This window comes from Passer montanus, unplaced genomic scaffold (genome assembly GCF_014805655.1).
Source record: "Passer montanus isolate IOZ18808 unplaced genomic scaffold, ASM1480565v1 scaffold81, whole genome shotgun sequence".
Lineage (NCBI taxonomy): Eukaryota > Metazoa > Chordata > Aves > Passeriformes > Passeridae > Passer > Passer montanus.
Genome location: NW_024373368.1, coordinates 1732247 through 1746636, shown reverse-complemented (window position 1 = coordinate 1746636; position 14390 = coordinate 1732247). Strand labels below are relative to the sequence as shown.

The 14390-nt window shown below is 43.6% G+C and overlaps 1 protein-coding gene across 1 annotated transcript in view; it reads left to right on the top strand.

Moving 5' to 3' along the window:
• Window positions 1-14390, top strand: part of AUTS2 (activator of transcription and developmental regulator AUTS2) — a 773887-nt gene that overhangs the window by 346430 nt on the left and 413067 nt on the right. Inside the window, exons 3-4 of the mRNA XM_039732931.1 lie at window positions 2291-2392; window positions 10606-10641. Coding sequence (XP_039588865.1) covers window positions 2291-2392; window positions 10606-10641 — 138 coding nt within the window. The remainder of the gene's footprint in view (window positions 1-2290; window positions 2393-10605; window positions 10642-14390) is intronic.

Below are 14390 nucleotides of genomic sequence, written 5' to 3'. Positions count from 1 at the left end.
TAGTCCCTGCAGTTCACTTTTTTTTTTTTCTACAGAGTTTTCAGGCTCAGATGTCTTCATCATGTTATCTTACTCCTTGTAAATTGTGTCTAGAAAATTGACACCTGCTGGGTTTTTCTTCTCTTCTCTGTAAATAGCTGGAATTCGTGATGTAGAAGAATTCTAAAACTGGGCTGTTATTATTAGTTAGCAAATAACTAATGTGTGAAGATTGTGTACAAACTAAATTTACGTTCTAGAAATAAAATCTGAGACTGGAAAAAATTCTTAACACCCCACTTGCAATAAGAGTTTTTCCATCATTGGGCGGACGTTGACAAAAGACCAAGTCAGGGAAACTTGATCCATTTTCCTTTGGGTGGTTAAATGTTAAACTTGGGACCATAAAATTACAGGACACAGAGGTCCTAGATAAGATCAGTGAGTTATATATGAAGTGTAAGACTTCTTGAATTCGTTATCCTCTCCTCTGCCTCCAAGAGCTGCTCCCAAGATCTCCTAGATCTGACCGATAAACTGTTCCATTGGAAATAAAAATCATTTTACTGGAAATGTTCTGGCTGAGCTGTGGAATATTTCATTTATTTATTGAATTGTACGTGTCTGACAAATAGCTCTGGTGCTTCTGCTGCATTTTCTTTGGGCTGAGAGTTTGCCTGTGCCATTTTTTGCTGTTGTGCTCATGCATTGGAGCTCAGCTGTGCATTGGAACTTTTAGTTTCATGGACTTTATGCCCTTATTTTGATTTGACTGATAGAGAGCACGCAAAGCTTCCCTTTACTGGTGAGGGGAGTAAGGGCTTAATGAGAAGGGGCACACAAATACCAAACTTGCAGATGCAGTTTGCTCTGGCCGTGGTAGGGACAAAGTGATAACCTGTGGGTGAGGATGCTTTTTGTGCTCCTTCAGTGACCCTGGGAGGGAGCAGCTGTGGCTGTGGGTGAACAGGTAGGAAAACATCAGCAGAAGTGGAGGTTTGTGTGCACCTGTAAAAGTGCATTTCTGTGAATTTTTGTGTGTGCTCTTTTCTGGGAGAACTGGAAATAATTGAGAGAGAGAAGAAAGAGGGAGGAAAAAGATGATGGAGAATGTTGGAAGAGGAACCTTTTGTCTCCAGTCATGGCATGGAGATGAATGAATACCAGTAGGTATTCATACCACATTCATACCACATCCAGTAGGGTGTGAATGGAACCTACCATCATTGTATTAAAAATTTGAATAAGTTAGCAGGAGTTGTTTGGTGTTTGTTATATGGACATTGATAAGTGTACTAGATCTCTCATAAAATATTTCATTAGGTACCTCACCAAGTCTTTTCTCTGCATTTAACTCTGCTTCCAGTGTATGATTTTAAGTCTAAATTTCTGAAGAGACTTTTTGCCAGTATTAACCACCAGAGTTAGTTCAAAGAAAGCATCAGCAAGGCTAAATGAAAATTTTAATACATTCGAGCGAAATATAGGGAAGGGTGTTTTAAGACATTTTCAGCATTGCAGTGGATGTGGATCGTATCTTCCTCTTGCTCTGTAGGTGAACATGTGCTCGTGGACATGTGCAATGGGTGTCTGTGGTGAATGCTTCTCTCAGTACACTGCTGTGAAATGTGGTGACCTGAACAGTCCAAAGTGTAAGAGAAAGCAGATGTGTTCTCAATTGTAATGAAAATGTAGTTTAGGGGTTTTTTTAGGGTTTGGGTTTTTTATTACAATGCCAGTAAAGTTTATTAAAGCTGGTTTGAAAAACAAAAGCAGTTTGATAGCTATTAAGTAGATCCTGTTGTTTTATGAACATTGGGGTTTGATAGTCGGAAATGGTTTAGAGTGCCAGGCAGTGTGGTTCAGGGCTAGTCCAGCACAAGAAAGGCTTCTCTGGAGTGGTGACCTCCTCTGCCCCTGGGGAGACTCCCATTGATCTCAGGTCCTCAATGCTCTTATGCTGTAATGAGGGAGGAACTGATGCTGTGAGTGCTGCGCTGTGATAGAAACCAAAATCTTCATCCATGGCAGAAATACCTTGAGAAGTCTGAAATTTCCCAGAGGAAGGTCTCAAACTGTGATTTCCTTGGGACACAAGCTGCAGCTCCCACGGGGGCCGTGGTGTCCAGGGCTGTCCGTGGTGTCCCTGGGGCTGGGGACACGGTGCCCTGGCACAGGGACTCGGTGCACTGGCACTGCCACAGAGCCACGCTGCTGCTGGGGCCTGGGAGGGGATAAAGGAGACTGGGACAAGGGCACTCACCTGAACCAGGCTCAACTCCTGCTCTCTTTGTGTTCCCTCTCTGTGCAGCTCAAGCCGGGCCAGAACAGCTGCCGAGACAGCGACAGCGAGAGCGCCAGCGGCGAGTCCAAGGGCTTCCAGCGCTGCAGCTCCCGGGAGAGGCTCAGCGACGTAAGTGCAGCCCAGCAGCTCGGGGAGTGGGTTTCTGGGATGGCTGATTGCTAACAGCTCCTTCCCTTTGGGGTTCAGGTGAGACAAGGGGGTCAGAACATTAACTTAGGGTAGGAAGAGATCCCGCATGCACCCGGTGCTGAATAAAGATGCACACCTGCTTTACAACTCCTACAAGGTGTGGGGTTTTCCACAAATCACAGAGAGGAAAAGGACATTTAAAGTGTCTCCTGTCCCAGTTCAGTAAACTTCTTAAAGATTGATACAATGTCTTTCTGTGTGCAAACACTCGGCTGTTTGGAAACAGTTGAAGGCCATTTAATGAAGTTAAGATGTTCTGCATAGTTGAGAAGTGAGTAACATTTTTACCCCAAGTGCTGGAGGAAAAGAATGTATTTCTTTGGGCTACGTACTGTCTTTATGAGAAGTATTTGAGTGTCTAGAGAGACTCAGTTATGTATAATGAATTGATATAACATGGCCAACAATAGCATAAGCTCTGCCTTTGTTGCTCTACCTAAAGTGCTGTGGAAGGGCCTGAGATGGCAGCCCTGTGGAGAGTGTTTTTCTCCATGGGAGAATGCTGGTCATTTACCAGTGACACGCATGAGTTGTTCTGACAGAGCAATGACTACAGAAATCTTTCTGTTGCTGCAATTAGATTACTATTTATTATGTGTACCATCACAATCCTTGAGTGTTTTATTCATGGCTCTGTGTCCTCTGTGCCACATGCTTTACAACACAGAATATAAAGAAAGCCCTGTCCCAACAGAGCGTCTAAATTGGGGATTTTGTAGGTCAGATCCTTTGCTGGTAAAAGCATGGATAGCTACATCAGTCAACCCAATTTGTACCAGCCAGCAATCTGGCCCTACTTTTAACTAACCCACATTTTGGAAATGGGGATTTTATCGATAGCATGTCTGTGTAGATTTGGATGACAGATACCAGATGGTGTCCTCTATAGGCCAATCCAATAAAACTGAACTGAGCAGGCATTAAAAGAAATACCTTTGTAAAGGATACATTTCGTTGTGCAAATTTAAGCCTGAAGGCACACAGCTAGCAATTTTTGCTGAATTGTGCATATCACTGGAACAGATGCCTGATTTTTTTTTTTCTGTGAAAGTGTGAAATCTGTAGCACTCTCTCTCCACATCCCTTTGTCACATTATTTTAGAGGTCCATTTCTTTCCCAGAGCCAGCCTTTATGGGTTACATTCAGCTAAACACTTCAGAGCTTGCCCTTCATAGCTGTCAGCTGAGGTCATTCTCAGGGCTGTGAGATCTCTTTGGAAGAGGAGAGTGAAACCAGAGAAGGTAGTAAGGAAATGCTCTGTACAGGTAGCAGTGGAAGGCAGCTGGATGTCAGCCTGTCACCATCATCATCCTGGCTTGTCTGAGCCCTGTGGCAGCTGGGAAGCCACTGCAACCAACTTCACAATTACACAGCACCTTCAGCAAAAAATTTCACAGCTCCTTACAAACATGGATTTAATTTAGCTTTGTCGTTCCCTTGCAGTGTACTGTGGGGAGAGCTCTGAGGTTTATTGGGCTTCTCACCAGCTCACAGCATAGCACTGCCAGACCTGGCAGTGAGAGCAGAGTCCTGGGTCCCCTTCCACCCATCAAATCCAGTTTTTCTCTGATGTTTTTACAATACTTTTCCTTTGTCTTGGTGCTGTGGCAAATTAAAAGGAACTAGAGAGCAAATACAACTTCCCTAGTGCACCCAAGAGAGGACAGAGGGATTCACAGGTTGCACAAAAGAAACGTTATGTAAATATATGTGGCGATGTATATTTGAAAGTGTTATACATAATTTATGTTTTGCTTAATAAGGAAAGTTCTTATGCTTTGATAATTCATTGCAATACAAGCGTGTCTCCCTGGTCTGGCATTACCAGTTCAGCTGAGATTTGAAAAACACGCATGAGACAGCTCTCACTGTGCCTGGTCTGTGGTGGCCCTTCCCAGGCTCCTTCAGTTCAGAGCAGTACTTCCCACTGCCCTCTCCCAAAGTCAGTTCAGAGCTGTCCATCCCATCATTCCCCTCCCAAAGCCAGTTCAGAGCTGCCATCCCATTATCCTCTTCCCAAAGTCAGCTCAGAGCTGTCCATCCCATTGCTCCAAAGCCAGTTCACAGCTGTCCATCCCATCCCCCCCCTCTCCCAAAGTCAGTTCAGAGCTGTCCATCCCCTCATTCCCCTCCCAAAGCCAGTTCAGAGCTGTCCATCCCATTGTTTCCCTCTCCCAAAGTCAGACACCCTATGTGCTGAAATGACAGGACCTTCCCAATGTTTATTTTGAATTATAGTTTTTGAAGAAGTCAGATGTCTAATGAGACAAACTATTTACTGTCCAGAAAAAGCTACAGACAACAGTGTAAGTTTTTCTCTGAAGCTTTGCTTCTGTTTTTACAGCCATTTTCTCAAAAAAAAAAAAAATACAAAAAGTGCACCCAACAGAAGATAGAACAAAAAATACAAAACATTGCAGTCATATTAATCCTGAGGTCAGAAAGCAAATTTTGGCCATGAAATATAATAAATCTCCACTATTGTCACCTGGCAGCATTGTAAGGCTAAGCATGGCTCCTGTATGGAAATGTGGCTGATGACTGAAGTGCTTGTTCTCCAGGTGGATGATCCATTTTCCCATCCCCAGTTTGAGCAGGCTGGTGAAACAGGAATATTGGAGCTTCACAGGCCTTCCTGCAGGGCCTGGTGAGAGCTCAGTGACAGATGCAGAATGAGGGAGAGGGGATAATGAACACCCAGTTGCAAACTGACATGTCAGTGGCTTCATTCCCTCTCCTGTCAGGGATCTTTCAACTTGCCTATTGTAAATGTACCTGCAGCCCTTGGATAATGCAGAGTGATGCAAAGTGTGTTTACAAGGAGTGACTCCTTTCCGGGCTAATGAGATCCAAGCAGGTAATTTGCAGCGTTTGTGAGAGGTGGGCAAAAATGAAAAGAAGATAATTCAATGAAAAGACCATGTTAAACAGGAGATTTTTCTCATAATGAGGCTTGAAATAGCATCAGACAGTAGGAAGGGGAATATCCTCTGTTCTTGTCAGATGCAATGCAGTGAGACTGATTTCTGTCAACTCCTCTCTTTGTCCTCGCCTGCACACGTGTGCACACACCCACCCCTCTGTGAGAGAACATAATTAGCAGAGAATTTGACCTCTGCTAGATTAGGGATAATGATTGCTCAAATGCTCCAGTGCAAGCAGTGCCCTGATCCAGCTCCCCCTCTGAATTTCATAAACCCCTGGCTCTCTGCCTTTTTCCCCTGTATAGGTTTTTTTTAGGAATGACAACTTGTTTTTTTCCTTTATGGGCAGAGGTAGCTCCAGGGGCCTAAAAGAGAAATTGGAGAGCTGCTCCTCCTTTATATATAGGGTGCTGTAGTCAGTTTAATCTCATCAAAATCTTGCCAGTAGTAGAATTCATTTTGTTGAGATCTTGCTTGGAGACAAGATGGCAGCGCTTTCTCTTTTGCTCAGCTTGGAGCTCAGTCAACTTCTTTTCCTTATCTTCCTGTATGTATTTATTTTTAATTGAGTCCTCCCTCTTTGGAATACATTTTTGTCATGTTTTACAAAACAGCCAGGAGATTTACCTGAGGAAAACATGAGAGTTACAGCTGACCTGGATGGTGAATGCACCAAGTATTCAGGGGTTCAGCCACCTCTTTGCTAATCAAAAATCAAATCACCTGATTTCTTTGGAGCACATTGCTAAATTCCTGATCTACCTGATCTCAGCCCTGCCTGCTGCCTCTGGTGTTGGTTGCAGGCTTTCAGTGAAGGGATGAACAGCAAAAGCCTCTCCCACATGGTCCCTGGATGGGGTTCAGCACCTCATCACTTCTTGCTGCAGCTGGCACCTTTTTGTCTGGATTGTTTTTCCAGTTCCTGCACAGGGTATGGGACAGGAATCTTCCCATTTGTCCCTACATTAAAGGTCTTCTCTTGGGCTCTCAAGAAAGCTATTCAAAGCTGCTGCACCCTTCATGGGTGCTCCCCAGCTCCCAGTGCCCTGTAGCTGTGTGCTCCTCCTGTGCTGGGTACTTTGTGCTTGAGAGGAGCCACGGTGAGGAGCTGACAATGAGCACCAAGTCCTGAAATCCTGAAGTCCCCTTCCCACCAGGTCTATGGCTGTTTGCTTCAGGAAGAGACATGTCTACACCCCTCCAGTAGTGTAATCTTGTGGGCAGCTCATGGTTTCAGCCCCAAATACAGAGTATTTGCAATTCTTTTTTCTCCCGTCCCTCTCACCTGTACAGAGCCAAAGACAAATCGAGGGACAGCCTTTGGGTTATGTGCTCTGAAACCCTCAGTGCTGCTCGCTGTCCAGAATATCACCAGTGATGCTGGCAGTGTGTGGAGGCACACGAGCAGAGCAGTGTCTGTGTGTGTGCCAGGAGCTGCTCAGCAGCAGTGCCTGAGCTTTGTGTGCGTGTGGCTGCGAGGGTGGGGATGTGTGTGTTTGTGTGTCTAAGGTTGGGTGCTTAAATGCTTTGTTGCATTATGTTAATTCCTCGGCAGTGCAATCAAATTCATGTCGTAATTAAAGCTGTCAGTTGGAAGGCAAGCCAATCGCCAAGAAAACACAGCATAACAAATGAAGTGAAATGATTCTGCGTGTAGCTATACAATGCTTCGCCAGGCATGAAATTAAATAAGTAATTTGATGTTGACATCAGAAATTGAAATGATACCCACTGTTCCTTCATTCAGTCAGACCTGCATAAACAATAGCCAGAACAAATATGTACAACACAGTGTTTCTCCCCACCCAGCTCCCCAAGTAATGCACAATATATATGCAAAATGGGTATAACTGTGCCTTCCAAGACCTCAAGGATGTAATTTTCTTTGGTACACAATAAACTAATGCTTACACGAGGGTTACTACATTTTTGCTTCTGGGCCAAAGTTCTTTTCTTTAAGAAAGGATGGAAACAAAAAGAAACAAACCAACCAAAAAAAAAAAAAAAAGCCCAGAACCCTGTCAATTTTAAGCAAGTATATTTTGCTGATGGGCACCTGATGCAGGCTTCTGCTGGTGGTTGTGTGAATATCAAACAGTATTTCTAATGTCCTATTTTGCAAAGGGTTTCGGAAAGTGAAACCATTACCTCTATTATAGGCACACTTTATATAAGAGCTATAGAGCCAGCCAGTGCAGGATCACGACTCAGCACGGGCTCGTAAAGATGCCTGTACAGTTGGTGCCAAGGCTGGGCACGGGGTAGTGGGACCCTTTCGCTATTGGGAGTTCCCCAAAAGGTGAGAAGCTGTCTCCTTGCATAGCCCTCGCTTCAGCCTCTGTGCTCTGCCAGCACACGGTTCACAGCACAGCTGACAGTCATTCATGCATGTGCAGCACAGTCTTTCATACTTCAATTAAATAGAGTTTGCAAACTGTACTCTCCATATGCAGCATGCAATGTGTGAAGGGCTATATTTCCATCCAGCAAACTCAAGTTCCCTGGAAATGCACAGTTGTTCAGTGAAAGTCATTTGACTGCTATGTTTCGACTGTCCTCCCATAGCCATTGCAGCATTGCTTTTGAAGGAATGAAAATATTCAGTGGGAAATATTTTGTTTGCTTATTCTTTTTTCTTCCTCTTTATTGTTTTGTTTTGATACTCTATCCTTCCAAAACTTGGAATAAAAAGCAGACAAAAATTACACACAGATGCAGAATGCAAACTTTGGAGCTTTCAGCCAGTAAAGTAAGTTAAAAAAACTGTGAGTGAAAGATTGGGACTCGCTTGGCATCTGTACATAGCTGAAACAAAAGTGGTTATAACAACTGCACGTGTTGTGTTTGTGGGTAGATGTCCAGCTGAAATGAAAGGAATCTCAGTGGCATGGAGCAGAGAGTGAAGAAGAAGGCAGTGTGTGTCCTGTTGGGAGCTGAGCAGGGGGTGCTCTGTGCCAGGCTGCAGAGCTGCAGGGCCACAGGGCTCCCAGTGCTGCCAACAGTCACAAGCCAAACAATATTAAGATGATGAAAAGCTGTTACCTTAATGAAGGTCCTCCAGGTGCAAGTATGACAAAATGCACATGTGATACAGGACTTGGACAATTTTATAAATTTAACAAATTAGCATACTTTAGAGAAAGTATCCAGTTAGAGGAACAGTTAATTAAGTAACTCCCCCCTCTTGATTCTGCCCTCCACTGAAGCCCCCATTGCTCCCCCACCAGCTTCTAGCTCCACATTTATTATGTCTACAATATATGGGAAAAATAAATCCTCCTTGGTTCACTACAGAGGCAAAAAAGACTAAAGAAGAGTCCAGGAAGGTGAGCTTACTGTTCTAAAATCTAAGGAAAGGGTAGGAAAAGGACCAGAGTTAAGGAGCTATGTAACTATATAGCAGTAGTCTACAGATTTGTGAATATATGAAAAATGTATAAAAAGCAAAAATCTTTTTGGCATCCCCAAAGCAGGGCCTGTGCCCACAGAGTGGCTGTGCCAGAGGGCTGTGCCCATCTGGGAGCAGGGTCAGGGCTGTGCCAGTGCCCAGGTCATTGCAGGATGGTCATTTCCAGGGACAGCAGGGAAGCAGAGCTCTCAGGGACATCATCCCTGGCACCAGGGGGTCTCCTGTGGGTGACAGTGGCACAGGGGAGCAGCAAGAGTGGGCACAGGAGGACTTTGGAGTGTCTTTGCGTGTGTGGTGCTCCCTTGCCTGCTGATAGCCAGAGCTGTGCACTGCAGTTCTGCAGTTTGGGTTCCTGTCTTGGAACAGAGGTGAAGTGACAAAAATTGTGTCTTCCCAGTGTCTGCCCAGGTCCCTCTGCAGGTCTGGCTGTCCCCAGGCTGTGTCACCATGCAAAGGGAGGCTGTGCTGAGGAACAGGAGTGGGAATGGAGCTGCAGGAGTGGGAATGGAGCTGCAGGAGTGGGAATGGAGCTGCAGGAGTGGGAATGGAGCTGCAGGAGTGGGAATGGAGCTGCAGGAGTGGGAATGGAGCTGCAGGAGTGGGAATGGAGCTGCAGGAGTGGGAATGGAGCTGCAGGAGTGGGAATGGAGCTGCAGGAGTGGCAATGGAGCTACAGGAGTTCCACACTGGTTCTCTGGCAGCCTCACTAGAGAATGCTTCCCTGCTTTTGCTGCTGTGCCCATGGGCCCTGGAGCTGGGCACTGGTGCCCCTGTAATGGAACAGCCTGACCTGGATTAGCACCAGGATCCCCCATGTCTCTGAGAGAACCTGCTGTGTAATCCCCATTGCTTAGATGAAAAACTAATGAAACAAAACCACTTATCTCCTTAATTCCTGTGACTATAGAGGTTGTGATCGTGTCCCACTTAAACTGAATTTCATGATGCTTTTTTTTAAAAGCATTTAAACAAACTGATTATTTTCCATGTTAGTAATATTATTTTTAATTATTTTTATAAGTTTGAGTTTTGAAATCTATTTCACACTGTAGATATTTGCTGTTTGCATTTTTTTTTTGTTGTTGTTGTTGTTTCTAAATCATCGTTGGTTTGTCAAACAATGTGGACATCCAAATGGGAAATTGTAGTGACTGCATTCTCCAGAAAATGGTACATTGACTAAAGCAGCTTCTCTGTGCCCACGCATTCTTTACATTTCAGACTACTAATTATGTTTACAAAATGTCTCATTTTAGAAAAGCACTATGTGTGTACTAACCAGGGCCTTTCGGGAATAAATTGGCAAACAGGTCATACACTGAAAAAGTCATCCAAACCCACCGGGCTTTTTGTTTTGAAGTCAGTCTACTTTTTTTCCCTTTCTCCCCCTCCCGCCTGCCCCTTTGTGGCCATGAAGCTGAGGAGCTGGAGTCCAGGGCATTGAATGTCAGCATGTCAGGGAGGCTGGTTGATGAGTGTCTGTTTAGTCTCAGTGCAGGGCGAAATGCCATCATTAATTCATTACCCAGCTGCCTGTCAAATAAATTGGCAATTACGTCCACCCGCAGACGCTTGGAATTCAGTAAATAGCACGTTACCATCTCCGAGTCGTTGAGAGATGTAAAGGGAAAAATTAAGCAACAGCGTGTTTGTTTCAGTAGCAGATGACAAGGGGCAGGACGCTGGTGCTGTGATGTGGTGATGAAAAGCTTGGAAAGGGCTGGTAATGAGCTGTGTGGATTGGAACGTGTTAAAAACCATCACTGACTTTCCACTTTGTCTTTGTGTTTTATTGCAGAGCTCAGCTCCTTCCAGCTTGGGAACAGGCTACTTTGTAAGTGTACCTCCACTTTCACCCGTGTGCCTCAGCACAGAGTGTTCCTCACACAAAATGCCCTGCACAGGACACAGGACACCCCCCAGCCCCCTCTGCCCAGGGCTCGGTGCACCCTTCTCACTCCTTCCTCCTCAAATGCCCTGCAAGTAACATTTCCAACATGGCGCTCTGTGCTTTCTTGAACTGATCAGGTGTCATTTTAATTACTACATACATTTTAACAGCACTTAATTTACACAATCATAGCAAATAAAATGAGCCGTGGTCTCACCAGCTCTCTAATGGGAGATGGTAGGACCTTGATTCCCCCTTGCACCCGTTCTTGTTGATTCACAGATTTTCAAGAGCCCATTGCAATGCTTTGCCTCATCTCCTGTGTACCACAGCCCAGAGAATGTGGCACAGTGATTTCTACCTGTTGCTTTCTAAAAAAGCCCGTGGCTCATGGACACTCTTGAAAAACACAGAAGTTATATTTATGCCAGATTTACATTTTATGTCCTGAGAAGCAGATCAGGCCCCAGCTGATTTGAGAATTGATCCATTTTTTTGGGTTTGTGATTAATTTGCATGCACCTGTATTGATTTAACAGTCTATATTCATACCTTTCTGTTCATTCCCACATTCATCAATATACCTTCTACTTGCACAGATAAGTTTGGAAGTGAAAAAAAATTTCCATTCAATCCAATGTACTGCTTATTTCTTCCAAGATTTATATCTAAATTGCTCATATCCTGTTTCTCTTGCAACTTATGCTATATTCTCCAAGCACATCTTTTCTGCCTTTATAATAACTGTAGGAGAAGCAGAGCATTGTGTATGTCCAAAACCAGGTGGGTAAAATGGGAGCCTTGTCCCATAGCACTGCTCTGTGAAGTTATCAGCATAATCAAAGCCTCCTATATTCTCATTGAACTCTGGGGAAAAGTAAACTCTATGGTATTCAATTACATGATGGAAAAACTTGGTTGCACTCTTGTCACATTCCCAGAGAGTCATTTTCTTCTATTAGTTCATGGTGAATTTAGTCTTTTGTCACAGACGTCTGTGATCCTGTAAGAAAGTTATGGGATTAAATTGTGAACATGTGGTCTCACAAAAATTGCACCAAAATTGCTTAATACCTGGAGAAATGCTGTGTCCTGCTGGATTTACATTGGACTTCTGCACAAACAGAATGTTCACACTGCTGGTGGTGAGGTATGAAAAGAGCATCCTCAGGTGGAAAAGTTTTGTGGTAGTTGTTCTAATTACACCAAGGCCTAGATCAGTGTAAGGTAAGTTGTGAAACAAAAACAAGCTGGTTTCCTTTTTTTCATCACTTGCCCTGATTTGTGTCATATATTTTTAAGAGGGTGGGGATGAAGGGAAAAATTATACCAAATGGCTCAACATTTATTTAGAATTAAAAGTAAACCTTAAATGTCTTTCCATAGTCCAGAATGAATTGCTTTCCTTTGTCTGGGAAAATTGCAGTCATACAGAGGTGTGTAGACACTCTCTGGAATGGGACGGGTGTATTATGGGCTGGGGGGCTGTGCCATGGATAAATGAGCCGTGTTCTCCTTGCAGGGAGAGCTGAATATGCATGGTTTGAGAGCAGTGCTCAGCTTCCTCTCTAGGCAGCAGAGGTAACAGAAGAGAAGCCATCTGCTGTTCCCTGCACCATACTGTCTGTGGGTTGGTCCACTAAAGTGAAAATCTGGAAGGTGTCAGCATCCCCTATGCTCCAACAGAAAGCTTGAAAGTTTCCAGCTCTCCTGAGCAAGGGATTCAGTAACAAGAAGAAGCCTGACATCTTCTAGGGCTGATGGATTGGCACCTTAAATCATTCCAATTTGGGTCTGTGTAGGTGGGGGAGACATCCCTTGTTGGTGCCATTAATATATTTAACTGAGCTGTTTCTTTTCTATAGTCACAGTATTGAGAGTCTTTAACTTCCTTTTTTTCTTTCCTCACTAATAGCCAAGTAGGTAGAAAATGTGCTTCAGTTTCTATCTTAAAGTTCTTTTTACACTTACACAGTATTTGATGAAACATGAAGGTTTTTTTCCCCTCCCTTTTCACTTTGGAAAATTGTTTTTAGGATTATCTTGCTTGTTGTTTTAAAAAAGCCCATACTCTTATTAACTTACATGGGGTAAATAAAACCCAGATGTGTTTGGTGGTACCAGACAATGAGAAAAATGCTCCAGAGTGATCCAATTAGCATATGTTTCTGATCAATGTAATTATTGTATTATCAATGTTTAAAGGAATATGCACTTGAACTGACTTCTTTTTTTCCAAAGCTTTTGACTAGGAAAGACTGTTAGTTTTTGTGTTTGGTGTTAACCCAGAACATCAAAACAGGGGTCATTGGTCTCAAATACAGTAAAAATAACTTCTAGTTTAATAGATAATAATAAAGCTTTGGCCCTTGGAGATGATTTGGTGTATGTTGTACACTGGCCTATGAAATATTCTGTACTGCAGCTCACCAGAGAGAACAGAGGAACCAGGTAGGTGAAAATGGACTGATGGACATCTACTGCAGAGGGAAGCAGGTTTCATTCAGAAAGGAATGAACACTGAGGTATGGGTTAAGTAGCACATGTTTGCTGTTTAAATCAAGTATTAATGGAATCTTCATGTTGCTAGCATAGAGATAATCCAGCTTGGAATCCCCTCTGAGGACCCTGCTTGCACCAGGCACTCAGGTTTGAGGGATGGGATGGGCCATGTGTCTGCAATGTTTGTGCATGCTACAGCAAAGCTAAAATGACTTTTAGATCCTCTTACTCTTTAGAGATCACTGAGTGTTTAAGGAACATTTATAAAGCTGACACTTCCCAGGAACACGAAATCATTCCTCCAATATCTCTATGATAGCTCCATCCTAGTAATTCATTATGCAATTTCAGTGGTAGTGTGAAGCTGGAATCTTACCTGATTTTATACTGTAAGTAGATCAATATCTGACTGGCAGAGCTGGAATTCTTCTGATCTTGTTGTCTCTGTGTAAGTGCTTCTGGAAGAGCAATAGGGAAAGGAAAAATGCTCTGGAGGCCATTCCCAGCCTGCTTTGGCAGTGGAGAGGGTTGGGAATCTCCATCAGGTGATCAGCCCAACCCACACCCAGCTGGCTGATAGAGCTGCCCTGGACTGAACTGACTTTGGAATGAGCTGCCTTCAGCAAAATGGGCCCAGTGGCCACTGAAGGAGAGGGGATGGTGCAAAGTTGTCAATGAGCTCTAAATTCACCTTCAAGTTTGGATTTCAGTTGGGAAAAACTCTCTCCTACTCCTTTCACAGGTGTTGGTATTTCTGTAGATTCTGTTTAGGAGACATTTTTGTTGGTGTGTTTCACCTGTCTTGGTGTCCTTGTCAAAGAAGACACTTTCCCATCCTTTTTGCCTATTATTTAACCAATAGTCAGAATATAGGAGGTAAAAATAATTCCAATTCTCCTGGGAGCCTTTTGTGCTGGCCTGACTTTATTGCTTCTTGTGGGATCAGTCCAGTCTATGATTGGTGCATGTGAAAAAAAAATTTAGGCATGCTGTTAATATTGGTGCACCCTAAGAAATCATAACTTAATACTTCCTGGAAGATCTTCCAGTTGTCTGTGATATTTTTTGCATTGCAAATTGTCATTGTCTCTCATCAAAGACAGATTATAAGGTAGATTATATCTCATCAAGATGTCAGATCAGATAATTGGAAAGTAGTTAGAATTTTAGAAAAAAAAATCACCATATCT